The 20655-nt window shown below is 44.0% G+C and overlaps 2 protein-coding genes across 6 annotated transcripts in view; one reads left to right on the plus strand and one right to left on the minus strand.

The window, feature by feature from the left end:
* Window positions 1–7022, plus strand: part of LOC116983641 (kinesin-like protein KIN-14R) — a 34406-nt gene extending 27384 nt beyond the window's left edge. For both annotated transcript variants that reach the window (XM_033037385.1, XM_033037386.1), the window contains 3 exons: window positions 402–588; window positions 2452–2547; window positions 4675–7022. In XM_033037385.1, coding sequence (XP_032893276.1) covers window positions 402–588; window positions 2452–2547; window positions 4675–4785 — 394 coding nt within the window. In that variant the 3' untranslated portion in view covers window positions 4786–7022. The remainder of the gene's footprint in view (window positions 1–401; window positions 589–2451; window positions 2548–4674) is intronic.
* An 8356-nt stretch (window positions 7023–15378) lies between these two features.
* The window catches only part of znf277 (zinc finger protein 277), a 32410-nt gene continuing 27133 nt past the window's right edge, over window positions 15379–20655 (minus strand). The window contains exons 11-13 of one of the 4 annotated variants that reach the window (XM_033037390.1): window positions 19587–19761; window positions 16296–16375; window positions 15899–15996 (exon numbers count right to left, since the gene is read on the minus strand). In XM_033037390.1, coding sequence (XP_032893281.1) covers window positions 16342–16375; window positions 19587–19761 — 209 coding nt within the window. In that variant the 3' untranslated portion in view covers window positions 15899–15996; window positions 16296–16341. Of the gene's footprint in view, window positions 15997–16016; window positions 16376–19586; window positions 19762–20655 lie in introns of those variants that run through there. The other 3 variants (XM_033037388.1, XM_033037387.1, XM_033037389.1) reach the window with 3 other exon arrangements.

The raw sequence follows: 20655 nt of genomic DNA on the forward strand, positions 1-20655 counted from the left end.
CCTCTGCAAGGTTGAGGATGTGTAGGCACACTCTCAAATATAATATATACTTTTTCAAAAACAATTTGCAATTTACATTATTTAATTTCCTCTGAAATTCAAATGCACTTTCATTATTAAACTGTAGCCTGTTTGGTTTTAAGATGGCATTTGTTTAGTCCTAGATTAACCTGCATTATTTTAATGCTATTGCTGGCATTCCCATTAACTTATTTACGAAACATGCTCAGTTTTACTCCTCTCTTATCTCTCATTTCCCTTTGTTTATCCATCAGATTCATAAGAGTGGTCACATCAGAATGATGTAATCGCTACAGAAAACTATAAACACCAATAAATCATCTCAACAAACCTGTATTTTATAAAACCCTAAATTGCCTGCATTTTCCTTTGATCTCCAGTTCACGTTCTCATCTGATTCTTACTCTCTTGGTGACTGGAGTGGATGGCTATTCTGGAGCTGCCTACCACGGTACCCTTACACTGTGTGACCTGGCTGGGTCAGAGAGAATCTCCCAGACTGAAGCCACTGGGCAGAGACTTGTAGAAGCTGCTGCCATTAACAAATCCCTGACTGCACTTGGACAGGTAAATAACACAAACCCACCTGTTTGAACTGTTTCACCAGATTGGCTGACCTGGATTTATTCTTTTGATGAGATGTTAATAATATGAAACGGTGGATTTTTGTAGATATAATGCACATTATTTTCACAGGATGAGCACAGTGTTTAAGGTCATAAGGTTTTTCAAGAGAGAGTTGGATTTGGCTCTTGGGGCTAAAGGAATCAAGGGATATGAGGAAAAAGTAGGAATGGGGTATTAATTTTAGATGATCAGCCATGATCATATTGAATGGCTGTGCTGGCTCGAAGGGCCAAATGGCCTACTCCTGCACCTATTTTTCTATGGAGATTTTTAAGGTCATAAGTAGTAGAATTAGACCATTCGGCCCATCAACTTTACTCCGCCATTCAATGATGGCTGATCTAACTCTTCCTCCTAACCCCATTCTACTGCCTTCTCCCCATAACCTCTGACACCTGTACTAATCAAGAATCTATCTATCCCTGCCTTAAAAATATCCACTGACTTTGCCTCCATAGCCTTCTGTGGCAAATAATTCCACAGATTCACCACATTCTGACTAAAGAAATGTCTCCTAATTTCCTTCCTAAACAAACTATGATCTCTAGTCCTAGACTTTCCCACCAGTGGAAACATCCTCTCCACATCCACTCTATCCAAGCCTTTCACTATTTTGTATGTTACAATGAGGTCCCCCCTCATTCTTCTAAACTCCAGCGAGTACAGGCCCAGTGCCGTCAAACGCTAATTATAGAACATGTTGGTATTTTGGCTTCATTCTTTTCCTCACTGTGGAGATTTTTGTATAACGTGAATAAAAGTATACAAACCAGTAACAAAACATTAACAGTGGCTTTCTGTAATGGACAGTTGAAGTCTCAGTAATGTAACCAAACCAGTCATGATGATACTCACAAACTAGAAACTGCAATTGTAACAAATATGTTCCTGCTCATTAAACACCAGTTGCACGTTCAAAATATAGTGCGCATATATTAAACATTAGCATCAATGTTGAGCAGAACCTGGTGCATGAGGAAGATGGAGCAAATAACTCCTGACGGGACTCGCCCTGCAAGTCTCTGACTTTCTACTCATTGTTCATCTATGCCAGTTTCTGATTTACCAACCAAAATGAGATTTAAAAAAAAAGTGAAAACCTACAAACTGCACCCTTCACTCACTAAATGTACGAGCAAATCAAACAGGTAATTGAAACAACAACAACTTGCCATTTAACGGGCTGCTGCTGTAACACCAGTTTTACTATGAGTTGCCCACATGGATTTATGTTTACTGCCTACTGCATTGATAACGACTGCAGTACCTGTAGCCGTCTCCCCCAGTTCTACCCCCTCCCCCATCACCTTGTTCTTCCCTTATTTTCAGGGGACGAAGCTCTGCAGGAGTGGCAGACACGCAGTTCACTAGAAGTGGCTTGCCTGCCTTCCTGCGGGAAAGTGCATACTGATGTTACCTTAGAGAAATGTAGGTGTGAATCCCATCACGTGTAATTGGGGGTGACCACTGTAAACATTTCCTTAAGCAAGGACACTCCACGTGAGATGAGCATACACTTAGGACACAGAAAGAGGTGAAGCTGTGGTGTTCAGAATACAAACCTATATGTAGTCTGCAAGATATAGATGTAGTCTGCCTGGACATTTATGTCAACTTTATACATCAAAACATGCAAATTTCTATCATCTGTATCTATGGAAAATATACTTAGTTAAATGCCCCCACAAATTGTTGGCAGTATGATATGTTGCTACAAAAAAGCAATGTGATGTCAAAATGTGTTGCATTTAACTTGATTCTGTTTCAGTGTTTTAGTTTCCATTGCTCCTCTCTATAATGTAGGTTCTTATGGCCTTGAAGAATAATGCGCTTCACATCCCATTCAGAAACTCCAAGCTGACTCATTTACTCCAGCCAGCGTTCAGTCGGGATGCAAAGGTAATGGGTTCATTATCCTTAATTTTATTGGATATTGTATGTTAACATTCATCTGTTCCTTTTGATTATGCTAAAAAACGCTGGAAAAATTAAGGACCAGGTAATTTAATTTAGCAGCTCTTGTTCCCTTCAGTTTGTTTCAGTGAAAGGTGTGGTAATAAATAGTGAATTTAAGACTTGTGACTAAAGATCACAGAAAGTCAGGGCAGTGGAGGAAGATTGAATGGTCGTAGTGATTGGTGTACACAGTACCATGGTGTACACAGTACCATGGTGTACACAGTACCATGGTGTACACAGATACCATGGTGTACACAGTACCATGGTGTACACAGTACCATGGTGTACATGGTGTACACAGTACCATGGTGTACACGGTACCATGGTGTACACGGTACCATGGTGTACACAGTACCATGGTGTACATGGTGTACACAGTACCATGGTGTACACAGTACCATGGTGTACACAGTACCATGGTGTACACAGTACCATGGTGTACACAGTACCATGGTGTACACAGTACCATGGTGTTCTCAGGTACCATGGTGTACACGGTACCATGGTGTACACAGTACCATGGTGTACACAGTACCATGGTGTACACAGTACCATGGTGTTCTCAGGTACCATGGTGTACACAGTACCATGGTGTACACGGTACCATGGTGTACTCAGGTACCATGGTGTACACAGTACCATGGTGTACACAGTACCATGGTGTACTCAGGTACCATGGTGTACACGGTACCATGGTGTACACAGTACCATGGTGTACTCAGGTACCATGGTGTACACAGTACCATGGTGTACACAGTACCATGGTGTACTCAGGTACCATGGTGTACACAGGTACCATGGTGTACACGGTACCATGGTGTACACAGTACCATGGTGTACACGGTACCATGGTGTACACAGTACCATGGTGTACACGGTACCATGGTGTACACAGTACCATGGTGTACACAGTACCATGGTGTACACGGTACCATGGTGTACACGGTACCATGGTGTACATGGTGTACACAGTACCATGGTGTACACAGTACCATGGTGTACACAGTACCATGGTGTACACGGTACCATGGTGTACACAGTACCATGGTGTACACAGTACCATGGTGTACACAGTACCATGGTGTACACGGTACCATGGTGTACACAGTACCATGGTGTACACAGTACCATGGTGTACACAGTACCATGGTGTACACAGTACCATGGTGTACACAGTACCATGGTGTACACAGTACCATGGTGTACACAGTACCATGGTGTACACAGTACCATGGTGTACACAGTACCATGGTGTACACGGTACCATGGTGTACACAGTACCATGGTGTTCTCAGTTGTAACTAAGTGGAAACTTCCAGCTAGAGTTTGGAAAGTGTAGTGAAGTTACACAACACCAAACAAAAATGGACCCAGAAGTGAGATGAATTGTTTTGAATCCGATACCCTATCTATCATAATTACTTGGTACATTGCCTGCCTGTATTTTGACCACACGGCCTGCACTGTTGACCCAGTTTATCGTTAGTCGTTCCTGCACGCAACTTCTCAGTTGAACTACTTGCTAATTTTCCAAACCACTCTCAATCATCTCCATTTGGCAAATCTGTTGTTCTGCCCATACCGGGACTTTTTAAAAATTCAAATAGAATAATAATAATTAATAATTAACATGATGACATTAGCTGTCATGAAATTATTGATTACATCTCTCACTGGATCAAATTCAAGTTAATTCAAACTCTGCAGCCTCTTCTAGTTTGCATTTATTTACCCTGTAACCTTAAATGTCCAGTGTATCTATCCTCCTCCCATTTCCTACTTTGTATCCTATATGAAAATCCTTGTTAGGTTTGCAAAGTTATTCAAAATCAAGGCTCAAATTACGAAAGACATGTCGAATGCAGATTTCATTTTTTGGACTTAAGGGGGTATAAAAATCATATTTAATTTACAGCATCAAGTTACCTTATGTAGCAAAAGGTGTGCTAAATACAAGTGAGATATTTGGAATAAACAAAATATTCCTCAAGCATCTCCTTTCACTTCTCTCACATGTTGGTTTAAGATAAAGCCGTGATTGTTTTAATTTTAATTTTTACATTTCAGACTTGTATTTTCATGAATGTAAATCCAAACATAAAGAATTTGGGAGAAACCTTGAGAACACTTCAGTTTGGGTCCACTGTTCGGCAAGTGAGTCTTGGGAAGACCCTGTAGCTCTGCCAAGCCGGCAGATGGAAGAAGTTGCAGCACTTTACACGCAAACCTAGCTTTTTATTCATATATATCTTTTAGGTAGAACAATAAAACAAAATTACAGTGCTACCTATTTATGTCATTAGTCTCGGGATCTTGTAAAGCTTTCCTGATAATAACAGGATTTTAATATGGTCTGAGTTCGATCAAGCGTTGGACATTTACGGGTTGTAAATTTAATTGATTACTATGATGGTGTGCACCTATATCAATTTAAAATAAACAAAGCTAAATCACAAGATCCAAAATCTCTGCTTGTTTGTAAGTAAATGCATAAACAAGAACTACAATATCAGCAGTCCTAATGAATTCCATTGAATACACACGCCTGTTCCACATGTTCAGTGCATCTTCACTAAAGGGACTGAACATGACATTGTGTGGGTTATCCCGAATGGCCATGGCCGGAAACAAAGTCTGTTCATCACATCATCCCTCGACATTGATGTCATAAAAACAAGTTACTACTTCCAAAAACAGTGGGATGGATGGGGAGTTTAGTGGGCAGAGACAGCATGTCATCTTATGTGGGATGTAAATAAACGGGGAGCATTATCTTTGACAGATTATTATTATTTTTTAATATTTGTTACATCGTAATTGGCTTTGCAGTTTCAGGATTGTTCTGTTTAAATGGTGTAGACACATGTGTCTATTTATTAGCATTAGAATATTTAAAAATTAACGTGTCCCTTCATGAAATGTATCATATTCTGGATCACTGATCCAGTGCCGCGTTCAAATCCTGAGGAATTTAAATATGAATGATTCTATCACAAATAGTAATCTTGGCTTCCTTACCTATATATGATTGCAGCAGCACCAATGAGGTTGTTCTGTATCAGTCTCTTCAGGTCAGGCTCCGTGAGCAAAGAACACAATCAACTCCAATTACATAGTGGTAAAAATGACATCAATATTGGTCAAAATGATTTTGCTTTTTGCACTTGGTGCTGTGTTTAATACAATGCACTTTGATTATATTATATTTAGATTTCAGTTATTTGAAACCGTCTATTTGTGAATATTTTGGCATAATGCCCCAAAACAGATCCTTTACCTGTGATACACAGGTGTGTTTTATTGCTTTTGACTAATAACAGATCCATGGAAGTTTAATCTCTCCTTTTTTTTAATCTTCAATAATTTGAACACCAACACAAACAAGTAATTCTGGTAAGAGCTCTTACCATGTTAATTTAGTGTGGAGCTTGACATCGCAACAGATAAGATAATCTACTGGTTAGTTTGCATGCTGGGGGACAAGAAAAGGCCAGCTTGTTCTTCGAGGAACATTGCAAACAGAACTGCACTGAGGGCCCAAACTATTTGTTCAATCGCAAAAGGTGTCAAAGGCTGATCATACAGAAGGCACTGAGATTAACCACTTAACCAATAATTTAACCAAACTGAAATAATTCATATACAAGACAGAGAATTTGTACCTATAAATATTAGACATTTAATATGCTACATACATAGAACCTCAGTATCAATCTCACTGCACTCTTTTCTATGGTCTCCATGTCAAACTTAGAATGTTGAAGATATATTTGTGTGTCGTAAAGATGTGATCAAGTTATTCTGCAATATCTTTTGTACGGTCCGCTTAATTATCTGCACTGCAGCACTAGAAGTCACTTTGTTCACCATTTGAGATATCTTGCCCTAGGGGCATATGTACTAGAATGAATCTGCAATATTCTCCAAAGAACCTAGAGTTTAAAACTCCTTAATTTCAATTTAAAAAGTCAATAGAAATTATCTCAGTAAATGGGGCTCAAAAAATAATCCCAATTAGCGCTCTCAAGGCATCTGCATCAACTCTTTGTCTTATTCCCTGGTATTTGTAATTGCACAAAAAAACCTTTCAACAGAATGAGTTATTGCACTAGGTGGCAGTCTCTTCTGTGAATTGATGAGCAGTCATATTGATAATTCCTTAAATTTAATTCAAAGCTCAATTGTTCCAGAGCTAGGGTAAAGTTGTGCACAGAATACACAAGCTTTTTAATTTAAAACTCACAATGCCTCTTAATTTTTAATGTTGCATAGTTCAAACAGTATTATAATTCTAAAGTAGTTGTTAAAACAACCCTTTGCAGTGTGCTTTTTTCTATCCAGCGCATATATCAGATAATTATTAGGTTATTTTGTGCTCGGTTATTTTGTGTAAATAATAAATTGATTGGAAAACTGACGACTTGATTGACTATTTATTTATGGACAAATAGGAACTGGAAAAGGTGCAACACCAGATGAAATGTAAACAGTAGAGGCATCGTGCTGTGGACAGAGCGGAACAATGTCACAGCAGACCTGATCAGAGATGGGGTGGGCTAGGGCCAATGTGCCTCCAGGACTGGCTCATGTTGAAAGATGACAGTGTAGGGTAAAGGGGGAGAAGGGTTGCAATTCAAATGAGTGAACTTTGTAATGCATAACCCTATGCAACAACAAAAAAAGCTTTTCACTGTACCTTGGTGCACGTGTCATTCGGCCCTTCTTGCCCCTCCCTTAATTAGTTATTATCTGGTGTGGACAGATCGCTAAAGATGGCGGCGCGCACGGTCGCAGCGGCTCACGGCTCTCCGTCTCGGTGCTTTCTTGTTGTTCGTGTACATTTTATTGTTCGTGTACGTCTTCACTATCGGTTCTGCGAACATCCGCTACATCCGCTACACCCGCCAGAACCTCATGGACATCGGTGACCAGCATCAGACATCTGTTTTGAGTGTCTTTCATCAAACGCATAACACCCCAGACAACATAGCGAGACCATCGGGCTCCCCGTGGATTGTTGTCGGGTCTAGGAGGCGGCGCAGACGGAGGAGGAGGGAGAGGAAGCAGAAGCGAGGCCGCAGGTCCGGTGTTTTGCCAAGGCTAAGAAAACAACCACATAAGCCACCTCTACCGAGCCTGTATCTCTCCAATGCCAGATCCCTGGATCATAAAATGGATGACCTGGAATTACAACTCGCTGGAAATCGATATGTTCGTGACTGCTGTGTTTTGATTATCACCGAAACCTGGCTTCACCCGGGGATACCTGATGCTAGCATGCAGCTAGCAGGACGCTTTCTGCTCCGCGGGGACAGGACCATGGACTCCGCGGAGTAAGAGCAGGGGAGGGGGCCTCCGTATCTACGTGCATGAGAACTGGTGCAACAACGGGACAATCATAGACAAACATTGTTCCCCTGACCTCGAGTACATGTCTGTAAGATGCCGGCCTTTTTTTCTACCGAGAGAACTAACAGTAGTGATTGTCACGGCTGTGTATATTCCACCCGACGCCAATGTAAACACGGCGCTCTCTCTCCTGCTGAACACCATTAACGAACAGCAGCGGGCCCACCTCGAAGGTGTTCACATAATTGCAGGGGACTTTAATAAGGCCAACTTGAAGACTGTACTGCCGAAATGTTATCAACATGTCAAGTGTTCTACTAGAGGGGAGAACATGGATCATGTCTACACCAATATTAAGCACGCGTATAGAGCCATCCCCCTCCCCCAACTCGGCCAGTCAGATCATCTCTCCCTCCTGCTCTCCCCAGCCTACACCCCCCTCAGACGTAGTGCCAGGCCCACCATAAAGTCTGTTACAACCTGGCCTGAAAATGCACTCTCCAAACTACAGGACTGCTTTACACAGACAAACTGGGACATATTCGAACACCAGGATCTGGAAACTCTCACAGAAACGGTGCTGGACTATATCAAGTTCTGCATCGGAAACGTGACTGTGGACAAAAACATTCGGGTTTTCCCAAACCAGAAACCCTGGATGTCCAGCCAGGTCCGCACACTCCTCAGAGCCCGCGATGCTGCCTTCAGGTCAGGTGACAGAGCTCTGTACAGGGCTGCTCGAGCCGATCTGGAAAGTGGAATTAAAAAAGCCAAGGCGGACCATAAGAGGAGCATAGAGTCCCACTTGTCCAGCAATAATACACGGGAGGTATGGCGGGGCATACAAGACATTACAAACTACAGAGGCTGTGCCACAACGACAGAAGACCTGAGTGTGCCGCTGGCAGAAAAGCTAAATTGCTTCTTCTCCCGCTTTGAAACATCACAACAGCAGCACTCACCTGCTACAGCCCTGATCCCACCCTCACCTGGCTCCTGTACTACTCCACTCACTGTCAGGGAGCACAATGTCAGACGGGTGCTCCTGGCAGTGAACCCCAAGAAGGCTACCGGCCCAGATGGAGTACCTGGTAAGGTGTTCAAAGCGTGTGCCCACCAGCTCACTGTCATCTTCACCAGAATCTTCAACCTCTCCCTGGACCAGGCAGTTATTCCGTCCTGCCTAAAATCAGCCACAATCGTCCCAGTGCCGAAGAAGTCTCCCATCACTAGCCTAAATGATTACCGTCCAGTGGCCCTCACTCCGGTAATCATGAAGTGCTTCAAGAGATTGGTCCTCCAGCACATCAAGGACTATCTACCACCAGACTTCGACCCCCACCAATTCGCCTATCGCCCAAACAGATCCACAGAAGACGCCATCACCGTAGCTCTCCACTCTGTGCTGAGCCACCTGGAGCAGGGGCAGAGCTACGTCCGGATGCTCTTTGTGGATTACAGCTCAGCTTTCAATACTATCATTCCGGACATTCTCATCGACAAACTGGTCACTCTCGGCCTCCCCACTCTCACATGTGCCTGGATAAAGGACTTCCTCACCAACCGGCCCCAGACTGTGAGACTCGGCCCCCACCTCTCCTCCACTCGCAGGTTGAGTACCGGCTCCCCACAGGGCTGTGTGCTAAGCCCCCTCCTATGCTGTCTCTACACCCACGACTGTAGTCCGGCCCACAACAACAACCGCATCGTCAAGTTTGCTGACGACACTACAGTAGTCGGACTCATCTCAAGGGGAGACGAGGCAGCCTACAGAGAGGAAGTCCTGAAGTTGACAACCTGGTGCTCAGAAAACAACCTGGCTCTGAACACCAAGAAAACAAAAGAGCTCATTGTCGACTTCAGGAGGCACAGCACCGACTTAGTCCCCCTATACATCAACGGCGTGTGTGTGGAGAGGGTTCCGGTTTCTCGGCGTCCTCATCTCTGCTGACATCTCCTGGACAGACAACACGACAGCGGTCATCAAGAAGGCTCAGCAGCGGCTGCACTTCCTGAGGGTTCTCAGGAAGCACAACCTGGACTCTAACCTGCTGCTGACCTTCTACCGCTCGTCCATCGAGAGCCTGCTGACATACTGCATTACAGCATGGTACGGCAGCTGCACCATGGCAGACAGGGAGAGGCTTCAGAGGGTAGTTAGGGCAGCACAGAAGATCATTGGCTGCCCTCTCCCCTCCCTGATGGACATTTACACCTCCCGCTGCCTCAGCAGGGCGAAGAACATCATCAAGGACAGCTCCCATCCTGCATTTGGCCTGTTCGACCTGCTGCCCACAGGGAGGCGCTATAGGTGCATCAGAACAAGGACAAACAGACTCAAGAACAGTTGCTTTCCAAAAGCCATAACCTCCCTGAACTCACACATGCACTGACTTCACAGCCTAACCCCCGGACTTCCATCTATCCACCTACTGTAATTTGTACTGTAACTGTAACTTTTTAAAATATGTGCAATAACCCATACTGTATATAGGAATCCTATTTATTCACTCTATTCATCCATTGTCTTTTTATAGATATGTATATAGCGCTGCAGAACTGTGCACCTTATCCCCCCCCCCCCTTTGTTTTTTGTTTTTTGCACTAATTACATGTCTGCACTGAGTAGGAGCTGCTTTTAATCTCATTGTACATGTGTATAGTGACAATAAAATGACATTCTATTCATTCTATTCTATTAAAACAACCCCTTTGCAGTGTGCTTTTTTTCTGTCCAGCGCATATATCAGATAATTATTAGGTTATTTTGTGCTCGGTTATTTTGTGTAAATAATAAATTGATTGGAAAACTGACGACTTGATTGACTATTTATTTATGGACAAATAGGAACTGGAAAAGGTGCAACACCAGATGAAATGTAAACAGTAGAGGCATCGTGCTGTGGACAGAGCGGAACAATGTCACAGCAGACCTGATCAGAGATGGGGTGGGCTAGGGCCAATGTGCCTCCAGGACTGGCTCATGTTGAAAGATGACAGTGTAGGGTAAAGGGGGAGAAGGGTTGCAATTCAAATGAGTGAACTTTGTAATGCATAACCCTATGCAACAACAAAAAAAGCTTTTCACTGTACCTTGGTGCATGTGCCATTCGGCCCTTCTTGCCCCTCCCGTAATTAGTTATTATCTGGTCCAGTTCTCCATAAGCCTCAATGCCCTGAACTTTAAGAAAATAAGTCTAATTCTGCTTGAAATGGCTGCAATGATCACTCCTCACAACCCTATTTCATGCATTAACTAACTCTGCTGTAACCTTGCAGGCATGCTCACATGCAGGTCCAATATGTAACATGTGGAAAGCTAGATTACAAATGGGAAGAAAGTGGAGAACATGGACTGAAGAAGGGTCCCGACGTGAAACGCCACCAATCTATGTTCTCCAGAGAAGCTATCTAATCTGCCGAGTTACTCCAGCAATATGTCTTAAAAATAAAACAGCATCTGCAGTTTCTTGTTTCCACATTACAAATGTCAACTTTGCTTTCTAAAAAGATCTGGGATTGACTGGACCAGTGAAGTAGAAAGTTTATTGTTATTTCAATACTACATTTTTTGGAGCTGTGTTAAGAACTTTCAAGAATGATATAAAATGATACTGGAATTGTTTCAGTAGGAAATAAATAAATCTTAGCATTACAGAACATACATTATTTACTCTTTTCAACTCTTTCAGTGGTTAATTTACACATGGGGATAATGTGACTTATGTATTTCCTGTTCGTTTCCAGAATGCTCCGTATACCTCGAAATGCCAAACTACAGCAGTAAGACTTTCCAACAGCAATACAAACTGACAATAATGCTTTTATTATAACAGATCACCTTAATCGGACACCATTCAGATAATAGTCTACTTTCCTGTTTTTGCCACCAAAGTGGATAACCTCACATTTATCCACATTATACTGCATCTGCCATGCATTTGCCCACTCACCCAGCCTATCCAAGTCACCTTGCAGCCTCCTAGCATCCTCCTCACAGCTAAAACTGCCCCCCAGCTTCGTGTTATCCGCAAACTTGGACATGTTGCATTCAATTCCCTCGTCCAAATCATTAATATATATTGTAAATAGCTGGGGTCCCAGCACTGAGCCTTGCAGTACCACACTAGTCACTGCCTGCCATTGTGAAAAGGACCCGTTTACTCCTACTCTTTGCTTCCGCTATATACCGGAGCAGAGCTGAGCGTCCTGCCCCCTTCGCTGGCAGACATTCGTTCCAGTAAGCGGGGGCCCGTCCTCACCGCGGCAAATGGCAGCCCCATCCGCACGTATAGGGTTCGCACGGTCCCGATCGTGTTCGGCTCCTGTCATTTCTCGTGGAGGTTCACCATCGCTGATGTCTCCCAGCCGCTCCGGGCTCACTTCCTCCTGGTGGACGTCAGGCATCAGCGCTTGGTCCACGCCGCCATGATGGAGCCGATCACGCTGCGTTTGGATGAGCCGGTTGGACGCCCCGTCGTCCGTGGATTCCCGCTTTGCTCGGGTCTTGGCCGCGTTCCCGGACATCCTGACCCCACAGTTCCGGTCGTCGACCCCCAGGTACGGGGTGGTTCACTTCATACCAACTACCGGCCCACCTCTCCACGCACGAGCACGCCGACTGCCGCCGGATAAGCTACGTCTGGGCACAGCAGGAGTTCCGCACGATGGAGTCCTTGAGGATCGTCCGCATTCAAACAGCCCATGGGCGTTCCCACTCCACATGGTCCCTAAGGCAAGCGGGGGGCTGGCGACCTTGCGGGGATTATCGGCGGCTGAATGCCGCAACCACTGCAGACCGATACCCCGTACCCCATATCCAGGACTTCAACTCCCATTTGGCCGGGCTACTATTTTCTCCAAAGTGGATCTGGTACGGGGTTATAACCAGATCCCGGTCCACCCGGAAGATGTACCCAAGACAGCAATCATCACGCAATTCGGGCTGTATGACTTTGTGCGGATGCCGTTCGGCCTTAAGAACGCCGCGCAGGCATTCCAACGGTTGATGGATGAGGTGCGTCGCGTCGATCTCCACAAAGCGGGAAGATGGCGGATGTGCAGGAGTGGGCGCCGTCTGTGTATGGCAGCCTGTCCGCAGTCCGTCTCTTCACCTTTTTTTTATTTTAAGTCGTTAAAAAATGTTAGTTGGAGGTCTTTATTTGTTGGGTGGGGGGGGGGAGGGGGAAACTTTATTTCTTAGTCCCCTACCTGGTCGGAGAGGCAGCATCCCTCCGAGCTGCTTCTTCGCCCCGTCCATGCGGCCTACCATCGAGAGTGGAGCTGCGTTTCCTGTCGGGACCGGCCAGGACTACAGCTTCGGCGGCGGCGCAGCGCTGGGACACCATCATGGAGCGGGCGATGCCTTACCGTGTCGCCGTGCGGTAAGCTCCGGAGCGCTGTGGCCGCCGACTCCCAACATCGCGGAGCTGTGGCTGCGGGCGTCCGGCTGCGGGCGGTGCTGGATTTGGAGCGCCGCGGAGCATGGGATCGTGTTCGCCGGGGTCGGAGCTCCAACCAGCGCGGCCTGAGGGCTACGAGTGCCCTGGTCTCCGGTCTCCGGGGAGGAGGCAGCCACTCCAGACTTTCCAAGCCGCTGAGGAATGTTTCACCCGACGCCGGAGCTCCATCTTCACGGCAAGAGGGCCCTGAAAATTATCGGACTGGCTGCAAGGCCACAAATGGGCCCCGACCTCGGGTGTTTCACAGAGGAAGAGGACTTAACTTTCTGGTGCCTTTCCCCACAGTGGAAATTTTTGATTCTGCTGTGGGGGGACGTTTGTGTTGAACTCTATAATGTGTTGTGTCCATTTTCTTTATTTTTTTAACCCTTTTCTATGGTTTGTATTGTTTGTAAAGCACTTTGGTGTCACGTGCTATATAAATAAAACTTACTTACTTACCTGGACATTGTGGGACCTCTCCCGCCGTCCCGGGGCATCACCCATCTCCTCCCGATGGTGGATCGCTTCACGCGGTGGCCGGAGGCCATACCACTGGCCGATACTTCAACGGCTACATGTGCTCGTGCATTGTCCACGCACTGGATTGCTCCCTTTGGGGTGCCGGTGATATGATAAATTATATTAAATCAATCATTTTAAGGTTCTAGGATAAAGTTAGCAGTTCACAGGTAATTTGAAATTTGAAATTCTTTAGTTTTAGATTCCAGCTTTAATCAGTCTTTTCCATTCTCAAATTATAGATGATGTTTTGGACCATCTATTTTAAAGTGGGGTGTGAGGGGAGGGATGGCTGTCAGTTAAATCTAATCTTGCTGATAACAAAGCACATGACAAGATTACAATTGTATGTTTCTTAGTTGTAGGTTGCATTAGGAATCTGAGCTGCAATGTGCAGAAGGGATTTGTTGCGTTTATTGCTTTCCACTGCCTTATGAGAGAATATGCAGATGCACTGATATTAATATGACAGAATATACCTTGAACGTGGTGGCAAGACAAGTAATAATGTCCTGTAAAATGCAAGAGGAATAGAACGAGAGAGCTGGCGAGGGTAGCTCTGGAGGGAACAGGGTCTTCGCAGAGTTCGGACCTGGCCTGTGTGGACGGATTAACTTTAAACTAGGCTAAATAGGTTAAATTACGAGGTCATTAGGAATCATGTCAAGCCGCTTTTACACCACCCCATCTGCATTAACAACAATGTCACATCAGGGGCACGGTGGACTGGGACTTGTCAGGATAAAACCCAGATCCCCTGAGCAATAAAGAGATGGTTTCCAGGTCAGTGGAGGTCAGGTCCCCTCTCACACAGATGTGCAGCTGCTGGTTTGGAAGAAGTCAATTATAAGATGCAATAATCTGAATCGTTTTAGGGACGTGTGGATGATATTGACTAGGCTGTCATTTCAACTTGAGATGGCTTTGATAAATAGTACAATGACAGGAGAAGCAGGGAGTTTCATACATGGCCCATGTCAGTGAAACAGCTAGTTATTCTAAAAGCAACACATGCTGAAATTAGTGGGTTAAAGGTTTTATTGCTTTTAAATAATCCAATTTTATCGGTGCCCTCTTATTAAGATCAAAAATACTCTATGGAAAGCAATTTTGCTATGGCCAGACTAAGTATTGCCATATAACAATATATCGGGCAAAGAACACCAGAATCAAAAGACATAATCGCACGTAATCTCAAGCTGCCGACAGGGCTGGCAAGAACTGGATTCTTGACATGATTTTTAACAAGAACTCTGCAGCAGTGCTGGGTATCATTGTGAGATTCAATAAGTATGGATCTCCAGGGAAATAACCCACACCAGGAGGTTGTTATGGAACGGTGAGATGTTGGTACTCAGTATTTATTTGTGGACAAGTGGATTCCAGGAATGGGTTTGTGGGAAATCACAAGTTAAGAGATTTTCCTCCCAGGTGTCAAAAACTGCACTCTCAAGAACCATTGATATTGTAAGGTTTTTTAATGTACTTTTAATTTGGTGGTGATTTTAATTTGCATATATTTTTTTACAACTGCCATTTTTTAATTTAGTCTTTTGTAATGTTTTGATCTATGTAATAAATATTTGTCTTCAATTGACATTAACAATGTTATTGACAGAGGTTTGAACACTGTTGCTGTTCTTCTTGTGAATGATTTTTTGCATTAATGATTACTTTTGCCTTTCTACATATATATATATCTGAAGAAGGGTCTCAACCCAAAACGTCACCCATTCAGACATTATCCAGAGATGCTGCCTGCCCCGCTGAGATACTCCAGTATTTTGTGTCTACACATATGTGAATATGTTTACTGTTTCTCACATTCCATCAGCTGCAGTATTGGAGACTGTTATTTATATCATTCGTTTTCATTCATGAAGACGTTGACTGTTTATTTGCTGGCCCCCGAGGTTGCAGCGCGTTTAGAATACTGCTTTGTTTCAGAGTTTGCAAATTTGAAATGTCTTCTGCAACCACAGGAATGTCTGTTGTTCGATTGTCTGCCATAGCTTCACTCTCACTGTCAGACAAGGTGCAGAGCAGAGCATCATTTTCATACGTAGGAAAATAATACCTAAATATAAAAACAACACAAATGCAGTGAAAAGTTTAACAATGTTATAATAATATCCATAAACATTTGCGATTAAAATGTTTGCAGGCTTGTGGCCCACAGTATAAGCTCTGGGAAAGTGTAGTAGAGGCCAATGAGCTATGGTGTTATTTATTGTATTACCTCTCTGGGCTCTGTGTTACTATACAACAGAAAACCATAACAAGTTTTAGATCATCTGCTGTAATATCGTAACATATAGACTGCCATTGTTTTTACTCTTTTATGAGGTTGGTGATAGGGATATTCGAATTATTCACATCTTTTTCTCTGAAGTCGCCAAGTTGTCGGAGTATTCTGTTGACTTCAGTGCTGCACAGGAATAGTGCTCATGCTGCTACTGAAACTAATTCAAGTTTTGGTCAACTGGGTCAGACATTTGTGGAAAATCAGCAATGTGGTGGGGTGGGAGATTGCAACCTTCACGTGTTCTGCCCTGTTTCAACGAATGCAATCAACCTGGCGTGCACAATCATATTAGATCAAAGAGAACAAGTTGTCCTGCAACTTTAGGCTGTGCACGCCATACGCAAGAAGAAGAAGCATTGTGGTCACAAGTCTCCACATTAAATGCTGAACCATTTCCAGTCTATATTTCAAAAAGGCTGAAAGTTTCCCATAACCTCAGTGATATCTGCTACATCACTCCTACATCCCAGAAAGCCAGGCATTAGTCAGGTATAACCTGAGCTCTGTATCATGTGGGTTCTTTCCAAAAGCTAAATCTTCCAAATAACTCGATGCTTAACAACTCACATCAGTCGCAAATACTACCAAGGATCAAAAATCTTTAATTTTAAAATACAAGACCAAATGCGGACATGTTGGGTCCCGTTCTCTCAATGTAATATTCCACCAAACTGCGCATGCACTGCGACGTTTTTAAAGTTTAAAATGGCAATAACTTAAAATCAATATGAACGCTTCTCACTCTCCTTCTTCAGTCCCCTATTCACCTCCTCCATTATCGTCCCCCTCCCCACCTTCCATCAACCCTCCTCTGCTTCCTCCCCTCGCACACTCCCTCTCCTCCTCCATTACCTCGCCATCCCACTTCCTACCCCTTTCCTCCTCCATTCCCCCTGATCACCAGCACCAGGCCCCGGGACCCTGAGGCGGCCTCTCCATGCCCCCCGGATACACAGCGTGGATACCGGGCCCACTGCGCACACATGGGGCTGACAGCCTCCCCCAACAGCGCAGGCGCGGCCGGCAAATGGAGGCGCTCTTTTAAATGTCAATAACTTGTAAAATATAACATCAATCTGAACAAAACACGTTTCTTTTACATCCCAGGACAATGGCGAGTAAGGTGGGCCAAAAATTATAGCACTATCGTGTACCGTTTTGGCAGGGTTTTGGAATATCACGCTCACGCACGCACGCAAACAAACAAGATAAGAGTTTTAGTAATATATAAGACCAACTGGGACCCGTTGGGTACCTGTCACACGGAAGGAAGCCTGGTTCCCCAACGCAACCCGTTCCCCAACGCAATATTGCACCACTAACCCGTAGCCCCCACAGGAAGCGTGGTCCCCCAACTCAACCCGTTGCCGAACGTAAGATTCTAGCACTCCCCTGCCTCCTCCAGCACAGGATTAAAAAAAAATTGCAATTACACTTCCCCAATTGCAATACCAATTCACCCTCCCCCTCCCATCCTGCCAGGAGCTGGAGTAAGTGTTGCATGATGGCAACATTGTTGCAAATGTCAGGTGGAGGACTGTGATATTCCATTCAGGTGAAAAGTTGGTGGAAGCACAGAGTGCTGCTGTATTGCAACTTTGTATCGCAGTTTGTTGGAAGCTGGCGGGGAGGATTTTAACAGTGAAAACCTTGCTAAAGTTGGCTTTTTTAAACTTTAAATATCAATAACTTGTGAAATATAACATAAAATGTGAAGAAACTTGATACGAACAACCACGGGAAAAAGCTGAGTAAGATTCTGCAAACATTTTCGCGCTACCGTGTACCGTTTTGGTGTAGCTCCTGATATCACAGACAGACAAACAAGTCAAGACTTTAAATAATATAGATATAGATGATGTATATTTTAGAATTTTAAATGTCTTTTACCCCCAACACATTCCAATGCTTTTTCTTTCAACCTGTTCTTTAGTCTCTACTTTAACCCACTCCTTGCCTCAGGGACAAACAACCACAGTAATTTTACATGCACTTCTGCTACGAAATAATCTCCTCATTTTGCCTCAGCCACACTACTGGAAGAGTGCAAATGCTTTGACTGTTGGTTTATTGTGAAGATCGTTAGGGGATATTTAATACATTCATAAATCCATGCTGACTTTGACCAATCCCGTCACTACTTTCCAAATGCGCTGCTATAATATCTTTAATAATCCAGCATCTTCCCCACTACCGATGTAAGGCTAACTGGTCTATTATTCCCCGTTTTTTCTCTCCCTCCTTTCTTAAAAAGTGGAGTTACATTGGCTACCCTCCAGTCCACAGGAAATAATCCAGTTGAGAGAACATTGAAAAATGATCACCAATGCATCCACGATTTCTAGGGCCACATGCTTGAGACCATCAGGCCCTGGGGATTTATCTGCCTTCAGTCCCAACAATTTACCGAACATCATTTTCAGACTAATGTGGATTCCCTTCAGTTCCTCCCTCCCGCTAGATCCTCGGTCCCCTGGTATTTCCGGGAGATTGTTTGTGTCTTCACTAAGGAAGACACAAACAAAGTACTCATTTAACTGTTCTGCCATTTCCTTGTTTCCCAATATAAATTCACCTATCTCTGACTGTAAGGGACATTTGCCCTCACTAATCTTTTCCCTTTTACATATCTAAAGAAACTTTTACAGTCAGTTTTTTTATTGCCTGCAAGCTTTCTTTCATGTTCTTTCCACCCCCCCCCCCCCCCCTCTTAATTAACCCCTTAGTCCTCCTCTGTTGAGTTCTACATTTCTCCTAGTCCTCTGGTTTGCCACTTCTTCTGGCCAATTTATATGCCTCTTCCTTGGCTTTAACATTATCCTTGACTTCCCTCGTCAGCCACGGTTGAGCCGCCTTCCCAGTTTTATTTTGTTGCCAGACAGTGATGAACAGTTTCTGAAGTTCATCCATGCGGTCTTTAAATCTTCACCATTGCATCTCCACTGTCATCCTTTAAATATAATTTGCCAGTCTATCCTAGCCAATTCCCGTCTCATACCTTCAAAGTCTCCTTTATTCAAGTTCAGAACGCTAGTCTCTGAATTAACCGTGTCACTCTCCATCCCAATGCAGAATTCCACCATATTATGGTCACCGTTGCCTGGAGCCTTGCACAAGATCCTACTAATCCTTCCTCATTACACAATACACAGTCTAGGATGGCCTGTCCTCTTAGTCGGTACCTCTACATATTGGTTTTAAAACCCATCCCGTATACCGTATAGGATGGGGATGGTTCTCCTACAATGCTGGGAACTCAAGAACATATTGAGTACAAATGAAAGAAGCAAAGGTGTGCTGAGAAGCTCAAGGATAGATGTGCAGTGATGCAGCACTGATAATAATCAACAGTTACTACTCACTGGGGCTGGTCCCATGCCGACCTATCCAGTAGGGCCACCAAGTGGTTTGTTTCAGTCATGTGATTCACAGTTTCCAATTGGGAGCTGAATGTTTCCCCACACCTGTGGCATCGGCATTGGTGAATTTCTCTTCTTATAAAGTTTACTAATTTGACTTGCTGATAGAAGTTTAACCCTGTGAAGTGGGAAAAAAAAACTTATTGTGCAAATAGATTCTGGATAAAACGTCATGGTTGAAATTCAATTGTTAAAAAGTAACAAGAGCTTTACCCTCTGCTCAACACGTTCCTGAGATTCCCAAATATATTTTATTTCCTTCTAGCATAGAAACATAGAAAATAGGTGCAGGAGTAGGCCATTCGGCCCTTCGAGCCTGCACCGCCATTCAATATGATCATGGTTGATCATCCAACTCAGTATCCTGTACCTGCCTTCTCTCCATACCCCCTGATCCCTTTAGCCACAAGGGCCACATCTAACTCCCTCTTAAATATAGCCAATGAACTGGCCTCAACTACCTTCTGTGGCCGAGAATTCCAGAGATTAACCACTCTCTGTGTGAAAAATGTTTTCCTCATCTCGGTCCTAAAAGACTTCCCCCTTATCCTTAAACTGTGACCCCTTGTTCTGGACTTCCCCAACATCTGGAACAATCTTCCTGCATCTAGCCTGTCCAACCCCTTAAGAATTTTGTAAGTTTCTATAAGATCCCCCCTCAATCTTCTAAATTCTAGCGAGTACAAGTTGAGTCTATCCAGTCTTTCTTCATATGAAAGTCCTGACATCCCAGGAATCAGTCTGGTGAACCTTCTCTGTACTCCCTCTATGGCAAGAATGTATTTCCTCAGATTAGGAGACCAAAACTGTACGCAATACTCCAGGTGTGGTCTCACCAAGGCCCTGTACAACTGCAGCAGAACCTCCCTGCTCCTATACTCACATCCTTTTGCTATGAATGCTAACATATCATTCGCTTTCTTCACTGCCTGCTGCACCTGCATGCCTACTTTTAATGACTGGTGTACCATGACACCCATGTCTCGTTGCATCTCCCCTTTTCCTAATCGGC

The sequence above is a fragment of the Amblyraja radiata genome, chromosome 19 (assembly GCF_010909765.2).
Source record: "Amblyraja radiata isolate CabotCenter1 chromosome 19, sAmbRad1.1.pri, whole genome shotgun sequence".
Taxonomy (NCBI): Eukaryota; Metazoa; Chordata; class Chondrichthyes; order Rajiformes; family Rajidae; genus Amblyraja; species Amblyraja radiata.